The following is an 18,299-nucleotide window of genomic DNA, read 5'->3' as shown; positions in this document are numbered from 1 at the left end:
AGGCTATCTGCTGATCTATTCCTTTTATTGTATAAATTGTACTTCAAGTAGTCAACAATAATAAATCTAAGATGAGCTCGTAATAAACTAGAATTCAATTAGTTCAAAAAATGTTTATCACACAAATTCAATTATTTAAATGAAAAGTTTGCGAATTTCATTTACTGCAGCATCAGCTTTACAATTTGGACACTTCTTAGATATTTGAACAGATAGTTTGATGCAATCGTAACAGAATACGTGACCACATTTCGTTGCAGCCGGAAAATGACCCTTGACGCTCTGTAAACAAATTGTACATTCTATACTATTCTCTTCTGGTCGATTAACATCAAAGTTCCACAGCGGTTTCGGCGGTTCAACTTGTAAATCGACCTCGAAAATTATCTTGTCGTATTGTACAAATTTGTTTATTGGATTCGATAAAATATTCCAATCTACGAATTTAGCGATTCCCCACAAGACTCCATCGGGACTAAATTCTTGTTGCACAATATGGCTTATCGGTCGCACAGTTTGATCAAATGATATTAATTTGAATGTACATTTCGCATTCCATGACCAATTTTCATTTCAACTGTAACATTGTCCCAAGAAAACTGATACATCATTATTTGTTCTATCCACGCGCACGTACCAAGTCGTTTCACGCATATTGATATCAGATGATCGCTGCGAACAAAGTTGACTGACATTATCGACAACGAATTGAAATTTGGTGTGGAAATTATTGATTTGAGATGGTTCTTTGATGAATAATGGGTTGACAAACAATTGGACATCGAAACCGATGCGCCCATTCAGCATGTACCGTGTCAAATTAGGTGCCCGAATGATCTCGACAAATTTGCTAGTCCAACATTCACTTCTAAACTGCGTCGTTGGTATGGTTTTCTTGTCCAACGGTGGAATCATACCAACTGAGCGTGTCGACACCGTTGCTGTTGCTTCACAACTCCACTGAAACTGTGACGATGGTTCCCAACACTGTGGCGAGGAACAGACTAATGCCACTTTTAATATCTCTTCAATTCCATTTGATTTTTTGGCAATTATCACTCTATAAGGTATGTCACTTAGGACAACTTCAGGTGATTCGTACTGTATACCATCAGTACCACTAAAGCGTACTGCCAAATAGAAGCCAGATCGATTAAAATTCGTGCTTTCTTTTGACATTGCGTTCCGGTCGGTTGTGCTAATTTGTTTGGAATCACACACAGTATATCCTACACTTCTACCGCCCACAGTCAGTGGCTTTGACATGAGTCTTACAGGGGAAACGTCTCAGGAGCAGAGAGCTGTCACTTTTCTATTTTTCTGTGTGAGTCGTCAGACAAGGAGCTACAGCGGATGAATTCAAAGAATGGCGTCTTTCTCATTTGCAAATGTTTTTGCAAGTAAAATATCACAAAATTATTTTTTTAAATTTTGTGCTGTCAGCTACACCTTATGTAATATCCAGGTGTATTCGAAAGAAGCTACAGTGATCAGTTCACGGCTCGTGTTAAAGAAAATATTTTCGGAAAAACTCGAAAAATCACTATCATGCACCATGGTACAGGTCGATTCTGATCTCAGACCTACCTCGGGATTCGGCTTCACAAACTGTAAAATTAAAGAATTTTATTAGTAAGACGCCGTACATTTCTCTGAATGCTAGAGTTGTGGTAGTTGTGATGGAAACATTAAAAAGAAGCGGGAAAATTGATCATAGCACCGCTCCTATGTCTGACGTCAAAAATCTTCCAAATTTTCTTGTATTGTAAATGTACACTTACATGCGGTGTGTGTTGTAACTCGCACCAAGAAACATGACTCATGTAAGCATGTTCGATTATCGATATTTTCAAACAGTCAATATGAATTGAATAATTGATAATCGATAAGTATCGGCTGATGGTCGGTAAGTGTCGATTGATAATCACTAAGTGGCGACTGATAATCAGTAAATATCGACTGATAGTCAGTAAATATCGACTCATAATTCCATTATCATAGATGATAGAAGCACAAACATTTCTGAACATTTTATTTGTTTCAGTTGCATACTGAGCTTTACATAATGCTGGCTGTAAAATAGTTGTTGGGATATTTAATGCATAATTAATTGCTCTTAACATTAACATGGTACAAACAACATGTCGACCGTAAATAAAGAAAATAAAATAATTAAATTGCTTCGAATCAACATTAACAAAGTATAAAATTAAGTAAAGTGTCGAGATAAAAGTTTACTGCTTTTTTCTTTCAATTCGTCTTCTATCGAACTCTCAAATTAAATGTACGATCCAGCGAAATGGTGATATACACCGAGTAAAAACATAAAAATATCATTTTCGATTAGCGCCAGAATTGTATCGTTTAGTAAAAAAAAACTCCCTATACATTAGAAAACACAACTACTACTGGTAGTATGTATACCATTCGTGTGTTTCTATTAACAGAAAATTTTAAACGAATTATTTATGGTGAATGGTTATTTAAATTTCGAAAACTACTTACTTTTAATATATATATTAATAGGATAGGATATTCCACACATATATAACTTACATTATGCATAGAGACTGTGAATGCTGCATGAGGAATATAATATGGATAAAATGGATCTTACAGTTTAGACGAAAATGTAAAATAATATTTATAGTACTAATTTCAAATAAAATATAAATTCTAAAAATACCTCAGTCTTTGCCTTTAAGAATGCTCAAATCCACAGAACTATTTACTTGTTCCCGTTTTTTGTTTTCTTAAGCGAAACAAAAAAATTGTTATTTTCCATTAGCATTTTACAATTTGAAAATGTATTGTCATGACTACGAAACGAAGAGATGTGTGTTGTATCACACGTACATTATACACTATATAACACATCATCCATTCAAAGGAAAGAAAAGTGGAAAAGAAAAAGTAATTTCGGTTGCAACATTTACACAATTCTGAAAGTTATTCTCTGTTACATTTCTCTTCCGAACGACGATTTCCAATATAATTGAACCACGTTCTGGCAATCGTCTTCCACGTTGTGTGTGTGTTCAAATTATTGAGAACATGTCGTCGAAATGATTTTTTCTTCAATTTTCTGTAAGTTTTTGTATACAAAAGGAATAAAAAATTAAATTTGGTATTAAGGACCGCAAGAAGCTGAATACAACGACAGAATAAAAGGTATTTTATATTGATGTAGGTCAGCTAGAAAAGGAACCAGACAATTTGTTTGGATCGATGAGCGGAGTTTATTAAAAAAAATTCTCTATACCGACAATATTATGTTACCTACGTAAACTCAATTCCCAAAACATAATCTAATAAATTTGTACATGAGAGTATACAACGAAGCATATAAAGTTCCATCATGTACATACACCGAAGCATATCCATTAAACAGGGTAAATTGGATAAAAAAGCATCTCCCAGCTGTGTGTTTCACAGCATCAATGTTTTATGAATGTAAACCAAGTTGCGATATATTAAAAACTTGAAAGTGTAGTAAAATTTGCAACATACGAGAATTGAGTTTATGAATAAGAAACGCTGATCCAACGGTAAACTACCATTATACCTCGCAATAGTTTTGGGACATTTTCCAACATTTGAATTAGTGGTCTCTGTAATATTTACGAAAAATGTACGGATTAGTCAGTTGCGTTCTCTTTACGTTAGAAAATTTATATTTTATTGTAATTGCTCCAAATAACTAAGAATTAACCATGAACCGGCTATAAAACACTCCTGAGCGTTATGTTGATATGATGGCAAAAGTTTATTTTTAGAATAGAGAGGAGTGCAAAATCCACAAAACAAATAGTTTTTAGTCATGAACCTTATTACGATTTCTAGATGTGAATTGACCAAAGACAAAGTATGAAGCAGTCATCCCATTCCCTTTGATATGTTTTTTTGTCAGTCAATCATTTTGTTCCGCGGATTCAGTAGTTACAAAGTCTCTTATTTTCAGATAGGTAAAGCATCGATTGCGATCCATTTCGTTCTTACAGAACTTGCGGGTACAATCTGATGTTATAAAAAGTTGCTTCCGAAACTTTCATAATTTTCAATTATACTTTTATTTGGTCGTGTGACATTATTGGCAATAATAACAACAAAACAAAGCAAAAACGGAAAGATTGTGTCCGGAAATAATTGATTTGTCTGCAATAATTTATTAAAAGTTTTTCTGACAGCAAAAGTTGTGGTATTAATTAACGTATTCTTTATAGCAATATACGAGAATATCATGCCTTGTATAGAAATATAATTATTAATTTTTGCTCGTAAACAGCTCCAATTTCCAACATCATGGTTCATTGATTCACTGGTCATTGCTCATACCGATGTCAAACCATCGGAAAACCATTTAATAAATTAATTGAAAGGGAAACAGAACAGAGACTTGTGGTATAGCAATCCCATTTCCTCTAAACACTAAAGGAACGTTACTTTTCCTTACAGACCTTCTACTTCTAAATTAAAAACTAATTACACTCACCAACTGCTTCATCACTAAAAATGTTAATTTATAGGAATACGACCCGATGGATTTCCAGGCCATATTTCCTTCAATTTCTAAATTTTTCTAAGCGAAAAGGACGAATGTTTAATAGGATTAACGAGCCATCAGAACAGTCGGAGCGTTTGCTGCGACTGAGCCCCGTACAAACCCGTATATCTATTGCGTACGTGACCCTAGTGCGTCTGTCACCCTACTTTGACCGTAAGCCTATTGCGCCGGTTAATGTAGTTAAAGTAAAATTATTATGTAATATGTACATCTTACAAATTGCGCATAGCGCAATTACGAAGCCCCGTACGACGTTCCTTTCAAATGAAACAAAAATTTCAAATCGCCCTAAAATTTTATTTTTTTGAAGGGCCTAGTCCGAGGACCCAAATTTAAAATTTTTTTCAACTACTTTCTATTCGGCCTTTGATTACCTTCCAAATGAAACAAAAATTACGAAAAACGGATGAAATTTGCTCGAGTTGTATGTAAAATACACATAGGGCCCTAGTAGCGGCCTTAGTCCGAGGACCCAAATTTAATTTTTTTTCAACAACATTCTATTCGGCCTTTGATTACCTTCCAAATGAAACAAAAATTACGAAAAACGAATGAAATTTGCTCGAGTTATATGTAAAATACACATAGGGCCCTAGTATCGGCCTCAGTCCGAGGACCCAAATTTATTTTTTTTTTCAACTACATTTTATTCGGCCTTTGATTACCTCCCAAATGAAACAAAAATTACGAAAAACGGATGAAATTTGCTCGAGTTATATGTAAAATACACATAGGGCCCTAGTAGTGGCCTTAGTCCAAGGACCCAAATTTAATTTTTTTACAACAACATTCTATTCGGCCTCTGATTACCTTCCAAATGAAACAAAAATTACGAAAAACGAATGAAATTTGCTCGAGTTATATGTAAAATACACATAGGGCCCTAGTATCGGCCTCAGTCCGAGGACCCAAATTTATTTTTTTTTTCAACTACATTTTATTCGGCCTTTGATTACCTCCCAAATGAAACAAAAATTACGAAAAACGGATGAAATTTGCTCGAGTTATATGTAAAATACACATAGGGCCCTAGTAGTGGCCTAAGTCCAAGGACCCAAATTTAATTTTTTTTCAACAACATTCTATTCGGCCTTTGATTACCTTCCAAATGAAACAAAAATTACGAAAAACGGATGAAATATACTCGAGTTATATGTGAAATATACATAGGGCCCTAGTAGCGGCCTTAGGCCAAGGACCCAAATTTAATTTTTTTTCAACAACATTCTATTCGGCATTCGATTATCTTCCAAATCAAACAAAAATTACGAAAAACGAATGAAATTTACTAGAGTTCTATGTAAAATACACATAGGGCCCTAGTAGCATTTCACTTCTAAGGCCCTAACTCACGGTCCACTCACCCGATTTTAAAAAACTTTTTTTTCCTGGATTGGTATTGACAATACCTATCATTTGCCGTGTCATTTACATTTCCATCGTTTATTTTGCCATAAATATCACCAAAAGACCTTAAATCACTTAGGTGGCCCTAACTCACGAAGGACCGACCCGAATATGCCCATCTTCGAACTTAGCCTCACTATTTTGACTATCTTTCAGGGAAAATAAAATTTTTTGAAATCGGATTTGATTTACTCAAGATATCGACGTGACAGACGGACAGACGGACAGACGGACAGACGGACAGACGGACAGACGGACAGACAAAATTTTTATTGCAGATTCGTCATCTATGAACATAGGCAAACACTTTGCCCTTACCGTCTGCTTCGAATTCCATCAATTACACACGGCATCGTAATCCTATAAGCCCCTTTGTACTTCGTACGGGGCTAAAAAGCCTACAAGTTGTGAACGTCATGCCGCGGCACCATCTGAACTAAATGTTTTGTAAAATATAAAAACAAAACACCGACTCACGTTCGACAGAAAATGTTCATTAATTAGTAAAGGAAAAAGCAAGCAAAATTAATGAACCAATTCAATAACTAAGTGTGACTTACTTTTTGATAAAATCATGCCAAAATGTGCACCCAACATCCAAAATATTCGGAGGATATTTTATACGTAATCGGCTGTTAAAGGATTTGCTGGAATGGTTTGAATTTTTTTTTTAATTTAATTTAATGACGAAAATATTGCTATTGTCGATGGTTTTGTGGAATGGCGTATAATTTAGAACGGGAAAGTAATTTCGTAAAATAAAGGTTTCGTTACGTATGTATGCTGCCTAAGGGTCATAATAATAATTTTGAATTGTCTGAAGTTAACAGTCACGTTCTGATGATTTGCTCCACTTTTTTCGACTAAACAAACGTAGGACTGCTTTTCACATTTCCATTAAGCTACTTTTTATCGCTAACGTATTTTCACGTTTTATTAATGTCTATGCGGAGGTCAAAGGTCGACGAGGCGTATCATCCAGTGTAATTGTCGAGTCTCTTACTACACTATAAGTATCTTCATCAGATTGATACGAAACATTTGCTACATTAGATTTAATCTACAATTTGATACACTCTCACTACATTGTTTACATACAATGTTTATGCAGCACCAAAAATCACAAATTTATTTGAATTAAAATTACATTGAAAACACTCAGACAATGCATGTGTTGCATATTAGTATGTAAATGGTTATAACCAGAGCACGAACCCCTCCTAATATCAACCAACCGAAAACATATAATAAAGCAAGCATCCATTTGTTCCATTTATTATACAATTTACATGTTTTACGCATTTCAACGACAATGAGCATCCAGATTATTATACAATCTATGAGATGTGTGGGGAATCGTTCGTCCGTAACTCTTTGGAAAATGTTTTTTTCTTTTTCGGGATTCGAAAAGGAAAACAACAAACCCTGACAACAACGAAAAATTTTAAAGAATAAAGAAAAGGTCTTTCCAAACATAATAATTGGATGTTCTACACAAATAAATCCAATAAAAAACATTGTCATTGGAAAGAAAATAGGAGAAATCGTGTCAGAACAAAATAATAATAAGTTTTATAGCAGCCAATTTGTAAATGATTTATGGTGGGCTGTTTGCTAACAATATCACTGTGCTCTTTTTCGGTGGGGGTAGGTTTGGTTGTAAATTAGAGCAAATTATGGCACATAGTTGTCTTCCTCCCTTTTCGACATACTTTTTTTTTAAGTATTTTCACATTAACTAGTATCTCTTGGCGGAAATGATATTTTGGCAATCAAAGAATCGTTCAATGGAATCTAAGTGTAAATGTTCACCAGATATGCTCGCGTTTTTATTGTACACCATCGATTCGAATGGGTTTCGCAAAGCAAAAGAAATGTGTTATTATTGAAATAATGCTCATTTATTATTGATGTATTCCGCAGCACATCAAAAAATGTTTGTAGGGAATGGGATGACGAATAACATTATTTACCAGTCGTGTTAAATACTTTGTCCTTCAGTTTTATTTAGTATAACTGTGAAAGTTGTGTATTTGAGTGTCTAGTCTTTTTAGAAATGTGTGTCGCGATAGCCAGAGGGTTGATAATAAGGAAAGCCATAACCCAATCCTTTTCTTTGGAGATGACATTTTCTTACATAAATTTTCACAGATTTTCACAAATTGATCTTAGAAGGAGAGAAAATGGTAATTTGATATGTTTTCTAATTTGGAAGTTGTTGTGGTTTGTAAATGATTTGAAAAGAATTTCGTTGAATAAATGAAAATCTAGATTTTTTATTTCTCAATTTTGGTTCGGCACTCGCTCGCAACAAGAATAGTAAATCTGTTTTTAAATCGTTAAATCGTTGTAAATAATTGCAAAAATCTACATTTTCATTTGTTTAACAATTTTTTTGTGGAATCATGTACAAACCACAACAATTCCAAATACAGTAAACATGTCGTTTACTTACTATAGCTTTTTGAACAGGTGGATGGAAAATCTATTATTGCCTCAGTTTCGCTAATTTTGCCGTCTTCTGCGATAACAGATGAAATAACCGCCTGTAAAAGTAGAATCAATCTCATAAACCACCCCTTAAAAAAAATCTCCTCGCTCCTAGAGTGCCGAATCTTCTGAGATTATTAAATTCCATTAGACCATTACGAAGGACAATCAGGAAATATTTGGTCTCATTTGGTATTCTTTTAAAATGTTTCGAAAAGAAAAACATTTTCTTCAAATTTGTAACAATTTATTGTTAGTTGCCGGCGCACATATCTCATAATTCCTAATTTATTCACACAAAAAAATATGAATGAATAAACTTTTGACTCTGTCTAAACTTCCATTCTTCGTAATAATGTGGTATAATTTATTGACTTCTTTTTAGCAAGTACCTTAGTTATGATGGAAATGAAAGAGGGGTATATTATTGCCGAATAATTTTTTTTTATTACAATCGCTTAACTGATGGGGGAGCAAGTAATTGTTTACGGGATATATAAAACTAGCGATTATGAGACCGTGTAAATAAATCTTCAATCCGTTTCATCTTCTTTTTAGAATCGTAAATTTATTAAGCTTTTGGTTTAAGTACTGTGGAAGAAAAATTGTTTTGAACAAATTTTCGCTCAAAATCACTTTGAAAACTAAATTGAAAAAGCTCCCTTGAGCATAAGATGGTATAGGGTGGGCATACCAGTCTCCGGACATGTACAGCTATTGTTCTTTTATTTCAAAACGTTTATATCTTTCACAATATAGGTGTCCGACTACGCATATATGTCCGGGCACATGTTACCCTATGTGATTTTAGATAAGCCATTGAATGAGGGAAAACATGACATTATCGTTAATAAATTTAGATTTAAGATAAAATGGTTCAACATTCGCCGTTTAAGTAGTTTACTTGTCTTGTCATTGTAGTTGGGACTTTTTAAGTTTGGTTTTGTTTAGTTTGCTTTATTAGCTATAAAATCTATTTACATCAAATAATGTAATATTTAACACGACACCACATTTTCATCATTTCTTTTAACAAATTCTAAACAATAATTTTTCAAGTTTTTTAAATTTCCACACCTACCCTCACTGGGAATGTCATTATATAGTTTCACATCATCAACACCACATTAGCACTTTTCCTCTGCTTTAAAGGCTTTTAGGTCCTATTTTCGTCGATTTTTCTTTAATACTAACAAATTTGCTTAAATTAAAAATTCATTTTTTGAGACTCTCATTGATGAAAAACCTTTATTTTTTACCAGTTCTTTGTTGACAAGGGTCTTAATAAATGCCTGAATAAATGAAGGGTCTAGACTATGTAACAAACTTCCGGTAAGCAAATACTGTCTTTATAGGAGGAAAATTTGATTGGATATATATGAAAAGGATTTATAAATGAACCAACTGAATTTGTTACTTCCTAATAGCAGCTCTTCATCTCATTGAAACAACACCAGAATGTTCTCGATATAGTACTTAATAGACCGCTTTCACTAAGTCATCGATTGTGAGGTTTTATTATGAAATGAGTTATTTACGATTATTATTAGCGATATAAAAACGAGAGAAAAGATTTATCTAAAACAATTTGCTATTCATAACATTTCCCAAATTTTTCGATACGGTTCGTATACAATAAAGCTTTTCTTCATTTATCAATATTTGTTTCAGGGCTCTGTTTCAAGTTTGTTCGGCGCAATATTATTTGTGATACCCAATCTGCCGGTTATGGTGTTAAATCTGCCATATATATGTAATGGCGCCTCTAATTGATTATGATTTCTTTTTCCTCATTCGTATTTTGAGTGTATGTGTCCATCAACATCAATCAATTCACAAAGCATCACAGGACACTTTAAATACCAATCAACAGCACATTACCTTGTTTATTATTATCCTTTTCCTGTCTGCTTCTTGCTGTGATTTGGACATTCGCTGCTGGATTCTAAAGATCTTTTATAACGCTGCGATTCACTTTCGATTCAACGCACACTTATTCGTTTATTTTTCACATAAAAATTCTTCGCTTAAAACTTAAACTGATCGAAAGCAAATCGCTTATTTATTTGTATTTATTTTAAAGATTTTACTTTCCATTTACATTTTTCGGTACACTACGACCACTACGAGAAAATTTTTAATTGTTGATAAATCTTCACGCTCAACTGGAGGCGTAATTAATTTATTCTCACATCATTAAATATACAAAGTGCACGTTATATTGAAGTTTAAATAAACATCAATATGAATGCTTTCCAAAACTGAATGTGTGTATAGTAAAAATGGTTTTCCCAGTCTGTTAGAATACTTTTTTATTTGTTTATATATTTACTTTGGCATCTCATGGAACTTCGAACTGTACACGGTGCAATCACAAATAAATATGACGACCGCGAATGAATGTGAAGTAGTGACTTGTTCGTAGAGTATGGACAGATTGATTACCTAGCAGCACATCTAGAAATAAGCTCTGAAAGAACAAGGAAACCGCACTATGCAAATGCAGCTTTCCAATTAATTTAAGAATTCTTAAATTCACATGACAGAAATATTCCTGATCAAGATCAGTGATGTCTTCCACATCGGCTACAAAGTTGATGGCTAGGTTGACTGTTATTGTTTGTGATTTTCTCTTGCTTTATATCCTTTATGGATATGAAGATATACGATGGGGATTGGAAATTTTATAATCAAGTTAAACGGCTTGAATTAGAATATAAGTGTTCTTGACTGTGATCTGATTCCTTCCAGTTTGCCAGCTCATATACCGAAACAATCGAACGATGGACTAAAGATGTCAGATCTTGACGAAATCGAATCGTATGTTTCTTTGTTCGTTCTATAGCATTATAAGACTCATTTTGTCCGTGTCGGTTCAAAACAAATTGGTTTTTTGCAATTGCACTTGTGGTCTATACTTCAGTTTAATCGCATCAATGAAATACTATCTGAATTGCAAAACTAACGCATGCTTCTGCACGATTTTCGAAAAAAAACCGTTACCCCTTACGGTGCGTGCGCAATATTTAAATGTCCTCTTATGATACTAAAATTTCCCTTGGCTAGACTTAAATGGATGGAGTGGTTAATTTTTAGAAGCTATAAAGCTAATCACTCACCTTCCAGAAACCCATATATGTTTGATGTAATCCCAAACACATGATTTCTTTTTTTTGCAGATTTTTCAACAATTGGAACGGCCACACGAAGAAAATCTCACTGAGTCGCTTCAAAACGAAGTCAAATTAAAACGAAATCAATTCATATTATCCATTACGAATAGCACCGACATATTTCTATTAGATAATTTAGATGAATACGTTTCCACTGAGCTGCAAAAGTACGAAGAGGTAATTTTTTTTTCGAATTTTGTCATGGTAATCACACGTAGAATTGTACTCATTCCGTTCCAGGTTTCACAGCGTGCTGTCGAAGGTGGTCTAAAACTATCCTTAGCAGAGAACTTTACTGTGAAATTTAAGAAATGGAGCTTTGCCCAGGCCATCTTTTTTTCTTCGACAGTGTTAACCACAATAGGTAATGCAGAAATTGGTTGAGTAGTTTTTCTTTTTGCTTTCAGTTCCGATAATACCGATTTGTGTCCAACCATCCATGCGATCCCCTTTCAATCGTATTAATTACAATCTTATCTGGTTGGACATTTTCAGAGCTTTTATTGAACCGCATCAGTAACATAAATATTTATTCTCTCATTCCTCAAACCCATCAACAAAAACAATTTTCTTTTATTGTATTACCGCGGTTGCAGAAATAGATTTTCTCTATCCACAATTTTTGTAAACATATAAGAACACCACCGCGCTTTACATGCGTTCGAACCAAATAACACATCCCAAAAATAGTGCCATTGACGACGTGGTGAGTGTACTTCTTTTAGGGATATACACATCGCACCTTTTAACGCCTTATCACTTCATCTATTCAAATAGATACGTTATATGATTATATTTTGGGGCTGTTTAGGAAGGGTGTCAATTGCTGCGTTTTATCGTATGACGAATAAAAAGAAGAAAAACAAAACAAAAAGGTTGGAAGGCTTTTGTGTGAAAATGCTAAAAATTTAAATGTCAATGTGTTCTGGTGTTCCTTTGCAACGTTCACAAAAAAAAAGACGAATTGGGTAATTCATTTAAATAACACGTGTAAAACAAGTGGATGAAGGTGAAAGACAAATGTTGTGTTGACTGTACCATTTCGACTATACCCTAATATATTATTAATGAAAAAAAGAGACGCCCAGAAAGTGAGAGTTTTAACCTGTTGAAAGAATAATATTCTCATTTAATATGCCGAACAGGAACGAATAAGAGGGCATACAACTGTTTTGTATATAGGTGACTAATTATTTGTCAGTGTTAAAGTAGATGTAAACTGTTTCGACGGACATCTTAGGGACTTATCAAAATTATGTTCTAATTTATTCATTTAAATGATATTAGGAATCTCACTGCAAGTAACTTTATTTCTCATTTCCGAAGAGTTGATAATACAAGTAGAAACAAAACCAAAAATGGTACACAGAAGTGGTCATACCCCACCGGAGTCACGTATTATATTTCATATAACACTTAGCAAAATTGAATCGCGAATATTTTCATGAAAAACCTTATGGAATTCTCCCCATGGCATTTTATTAGTTCATTTCTCCTGGATGCTGATATGTGAACATTGTGAAGTATGTTGGATCTGCTTCAGTTATTTACATCTAGGGATAAAATGTGGATAAGTCTACTAGTCTACGTGTGAATTTTGTTGATCTGAGGTCAATAATCAGGGTCACACGTAAACCTGAATTTTAACTTTCATCCCGAGTTGTACGCATACACAACTTTATTGCGATGTTTCCCAAGATTTTTATTGTCCTAGCTCTTATAAACAGAAATTATTTGAAATTGACAGAGGAATTTATGGTTTCCCTCGGCAAATATCGATGATTTCCCTCATTATGTCAATAATCAAGTATTACGCCAGTGCACCAATTACTACAAGAACTGGCAAAGAAACAGATTTTATTAATTGTCATTTAACCCCTCATTTTGTGTGGAACGTCCGTTATGGAGTGGCATTATACCAAAATGAAAAACTGATTTATATGAGAATTTTGGACTACGGAAATTGAGTTCTTTTGCATGTTCTTAGATTTCGTTGACTACATACGAACCACAAAGAAGACATTCACTAAAATAGTAGGGTTCCAATTGAAAGTCATTGCAATACTGATAACCTTACGTTTGAAATAAATTAATTTGGAAAAATCCCCTTAGTGCAACACTGTTCCCGGCAGATAAAACAGTGTGTGCACCCTCTGTCTAAAATGGTTATGTCTTCGACTACCTCAAAATGTATCGCATGAAAAGTCCATTACATATTTTTGCACTGCGTTTCAAGCAACTGAAGCAATGAAAGATATTGAATCATTTTCCGGAGACATTGAATCTCTTTATACCGCTCTTCTATGTTTCTAGTGCAACAATATCTATCTTCGTACGGGTCTCTCCTGCAGTCTGGAAATATTTTTAGCCCCGTACGAAGTACGAAGGGGCTTATAGGATTACGATGCCGTGTGTAATTGATGGAATTCGAAGCAGACGGTAAGGGCAAAGTGTTTGCCTATGTTCATAGATGACGAATCCGCAATAAAAATTTGGGCCGTCTGTCCGTCTGTCCGTCTGTCCGTCTGTCCGTCTGTCCGTCACGTCGATATCTTGAGTAAATCAAATCCGATTTCAAAAAATTTTTTTTCCCTGAAAGATAGTCAAAATAGTGAGGCTAAGTTCGAAGATGGGCATATTCGGGTCGGCCCTTCGTGAGTTAGGGCCACCTAAGTGATTTAAGGTCTTTTGGTGATATTTATGGCAAAATAAACGATGGAAATGTAAATGACACGGCAAATGATAGGTATTGTCAATACCAATCCAGGAAAAAAAAGTTTTTTAAAATCGGGTGAGTGGACCGTGAGTTAGGGCCTTAGAAGTGAAAAGCTACTAGGGCCCTATGTGTATTTTACATATAACTCGAGTAAATTTCATTCGTTTTTCGTAATTTTTGTTTCATTTGGAAGGTAATCGAACACCGAATAGAATGTTGTTGAAAAAAAATTAAATTTGGGTCCTTGGACTAAGGCCGCTACTAGGGCCCTATGTGTATTTTACATATAACTCGAGCAAATTTCATCCGTTTTTCGTAATTTTTGTTTCATTTGGAAGGTAATCAAAGGCCGAATAGAATGTTGTTGAAAAAAAAATTAAATTTGGGTCCTCGGACTAAGGCCGCTACTAGGGCCCTATGTGTATTTTACATACAACTCGAGTAAATTTCATTCGTTTTTCGTAATTTTTGTGTCATTTGGAAGGTAATCGAACGCCGAATAGAAAGTTGTTGAAAAAAAAATTAAATTTGGGTCCTTGGACTAAGGCCACTACTAGGGCCCTATGTGTATTTTACATAGAACTCGAGTAAATTTCATTCGTTTTTCGTAATTTTTGTGTCATTTGGAAGGTAATCGAACGCCGAATAGAAAGTTGTTGAAAAAAAATTAAATTTGGGTCCTTGGACTAAGGCCACTATTAGGGCCCTATGTGTATTTTACATTGAACTCGAGTAAATTTCATTCGTTTTTCGTAATTTTTGTGTCATTTGGAAGGTAATCAAAGGCCGAATAGAATGTTGTTGAAAAAAAATTAAATTTGGGTCCTCGGACTAAGGACGCTACTAGGGCCCTATGTGTATTTTACATACAACTCGAGTAAATTTCATCCGTTTTTCGTAATTTTTGTTTCATTTGAAAGATAATCGAACACCGAATAGAATGTTGTTGAAAAAAAAAATTAAATTTGGGTCCTTGGACTAAGGCCGTTACTAGGGCCCTATGTATATTTTACATATAACTCGAGCAAATTTCATCCGTTTTTCGTATTTTTTGTTTCATTTGGAAGGTAATCAAAGGCCGAATAGAATGTTGTTGAAAAAAAATTAAATTTGGGTCCTCGGACTAAGGCCGCTACTAGGGCCCTATGTGTATTTTACATATAACTCGAGCAAATTTCATACGTTTTTCGTATTTTTTGTTTCATTTGGAAGGTAATCAAAGGCCGAATAGAATGTAGTTGAAAAAAAAAAAATTTGGATCCTCGGACTGAGGCCGATACTAGGCCTATGTGTATTTATACTCAATAAATTAAAATTTTAGTGCTATTTGAAAGTTTTGTTTTATTTGAAAGGAACGTCGTACGGGGCTTCGTAATTGCGCTATGCGCAATTTCTAAGATGTACACATTACATAATAATTTTACTTTAACTACTTTAACCGGCGCATAGGCTTACGGTCAAAGTAGGGTGACAGACGCACTAGGGTCACGTACGCAATAGATATACGGGTTTGTACGGGGCTCAGTCGCAGCAAACGCTCCGACTGTTCTGATGGCTCGTTTTTGCTGATTATTTTTCTGTCTGATACTTCAAAAGAAATTTCGAACTAAAGAGAAATGTTAATAAAACGGAACGTGACTGCTGTAGTATATCTACAATAAAAGTAAAAAAACGAAATTGACTCATTTACTTAAAATTTTGCCTTCTAGCGAAGATGTTTAATTACTTGGGTTGAACAATATTTTTCTTAAACTAATTTTCGAATCCCAAATAACAATGCTGGCAAATAAATTTTAAAGCGAGTGATGTGATGCTATTCTGGAATAATTTAATCTTTTAAATATGCGAAAACAGTCACGTTCTGTTTTTCTTTTACATTACACTTTATGCTAGCCTTTCCACAGAAAAACATCGAATAACAACATAGTGAATTGTGTATGAAAATAGTCTGTAATCGGCTAAAACAGTAACAGATGCATTCTTCAATTTAGCATCTATCGTTCGAATAACGTTTCTTTATGTGCTTGAAGGAGTAAGGTAAAATTACGTGACATTAAAATTGCGATTTTCTCTCTTCTTACAACTTTTCTTTGAAGAGAAATCTTTCTACGCGAATCTTTCGCACAATATTATTTGATTAACCTGTTACAGACGGCAAGCATATGACCAGTATTATTATCGGGTCGATCACTTCCATGGATCAATAGTATTTTTCTGTTTTTTTCCCCTAGATTCGAAAGTGGCTTATTACTTATAGGGAAAACAAAAAAATTAGTTTAGGTATCAAAATCATGTAATAGTATATTACATAACTTGGGAAAAAAGTGAAAAGTCTCGACACGGAAATTCACACGAAAACTCTACTTTTCAACTTTTTATCCCTTGTTATGTAAATAACTATTACATGACTAGGGATAAGAAGATGAAAAAAGGAGTTTTCGTTCGAATTTTGTTGACCCGAGGCGTAGCCGGGGTCAGTGAACACACGAAAACGAAACTTTTCATTTTTATCCCGAATTATGTAATGGATTTTACTTGCTGAGGGTACAATACTATCGGTTGATTTCAAATCTTGTACTTCAATTTTTTTAACATGCGTACTGTATAAAGGATGGGTAATATGGTCATTATTTTTGTCTTCGTTATTGATAACAGATGAATAGACGTATGTGACAGGTTAATGTTCGTTTATGATTATACTGTCGAGTCCACTACACCATTTCAAAAATGTCAATTTCCGTAACTACCGCAAATTCATAAAAATACTAATTTTACCTCTAGAATTGATACCATTGGGGTTGTCTGTTCTGTTGTTCCCCACGCATCTTCCAATCACAAAACATTTAAGCACAAATAATTTATCCATCTCATCGTCGCGTCGCGTCGCTGTATCATATCAAATTTATACGTTCGAGGAATACGAAAATAACTAACAAAAAAAAGTTTGCAAATAAAGAATTCTCATTTCAGGCTATGGTAACATTGTCCCAGTAACACCCGGTGGTCGAACATTTTGCATGTTTTTCGCTCTAATTGGTATTCCATTAACGTTGACTGTAATAGCAGATTTAGGCCGTATATTCGCAACGGCTGTATCAACGCTGGGCAAAAATATGCCATCATTAACAAGTAAGTTTTTCTATCACTTACATCATTCCGGGTAATTTTATTGCGATAGTATAGTGGAGCGACGCGTCGTTCACGAACCCGTTCTGATTAATATTGTTGCCACATAAACTTGATGAACATAAAAATTTAATTGAGGATATTGGGTTTATGTGCTGTATTATGTACATTTCGGTTATATTCAATTAAGGATGCTGTCGAGCACAGTCACCGTCTTCCATTATATCCGATCGAAAGTGGTTGTATGCATTGGCCGCTGTTTTGTTTCTTCTATTGTATTTGGCAGTAGGTGCTGGATTATTGCTGGTATTTGAGGAAAGCTGGACCTTTGCCGATGGATACTATTTTTGTTTTATTACGGTAACTTTATCACTCAATTTTATTGCCTATGTGAACAGCTCTCATAAATGTTTTCTTTTTGTCTTTCATTTCAAATTTGCATTGACAACATCTACTATTTCGTGCAGATGACGACAATAGGTATGTTTTATTTGAGATGAGTAAATCACAGTATAGTTGGTGTAAGAGAACTTTGGTCTTACTAGGCCGTTATCATTTGAAGCTGAAAACGCACCAGGTTCTGTCGATCACAGCACAGCAATTTTCATACTAATCTTTAACACTGAAATGTTTATTTTCTTGGGATGTGTTTTTTCATATTCATGAGAATAATGATTAATGAAACCATATACCAGTGCAAGTATGGGAATTTACAGATGCAACAATGAAAAATATTCTTGCGTTTTTAACTTCACAAGGTTCACAACAAATAGATATTTGTACAAATATACATAATTCAATTTTGAGAGAAAATTTACGTGAT

General features: G+C 34.2%; 1 protein-coding gene across 2 annotated transcripts in view; it reads left to right on the top strand.

Annotated features, from left to right (window-relative positions):
* Positions 1–18,299, top strand: part of LOC119080613 (TWiK family of potassium channels protein 7) — a 28,849-nt gene that overhangs the window by 6,315 nt on the left and 4,235 nt on the right. The window contains exons 2-6 of one of the 2 annotated variants that reach the window (XM_037189016.1): positions 11,641–11,811; positions 11,875–11,998; positions 17,321–17,479; positions 17,667–17,836; positions 17,944–17,951. In XM_037189016.1, the coding sequence (XP_037044911.1) occupies positions 11,641–11,811; positions 11,875–11,998; positions 17,321–17,479; positions 17,667–17,836; positions 17,944–17,951 (632 nt within the window). Of the gene's footprint in view, positions 1–11,640; positions 11,812–11,874; positions 11,999–17,320; positions 17,480–17,666; positions 17,837–17,943; positions 17,957–18,299 lie in introns of both variants that reach the window. The other variant, XM_037189015.1, reaches the window with a different exon arrangement.

Source organism: Bradysia coprophila, unplaced genomic scaffold, assembly GCF_014529535.1.
Source record: "Bradysia coprophila strain Holo2 unplaced genomic scaffold, BU_Bcop_v1 contig_350, whole genome shotgun sequence".
NCBI lineage: Eukaryota > Metazoa > Arthropoda > Insecta > Diptera > Sciaridae > Bradysia > Bradysia coprophila.
The sequence above is the reverse complement of the archived record's forward strand: the minus strand, read 5'-3'. Positions and strand labels throughout refer to the sequence as shown.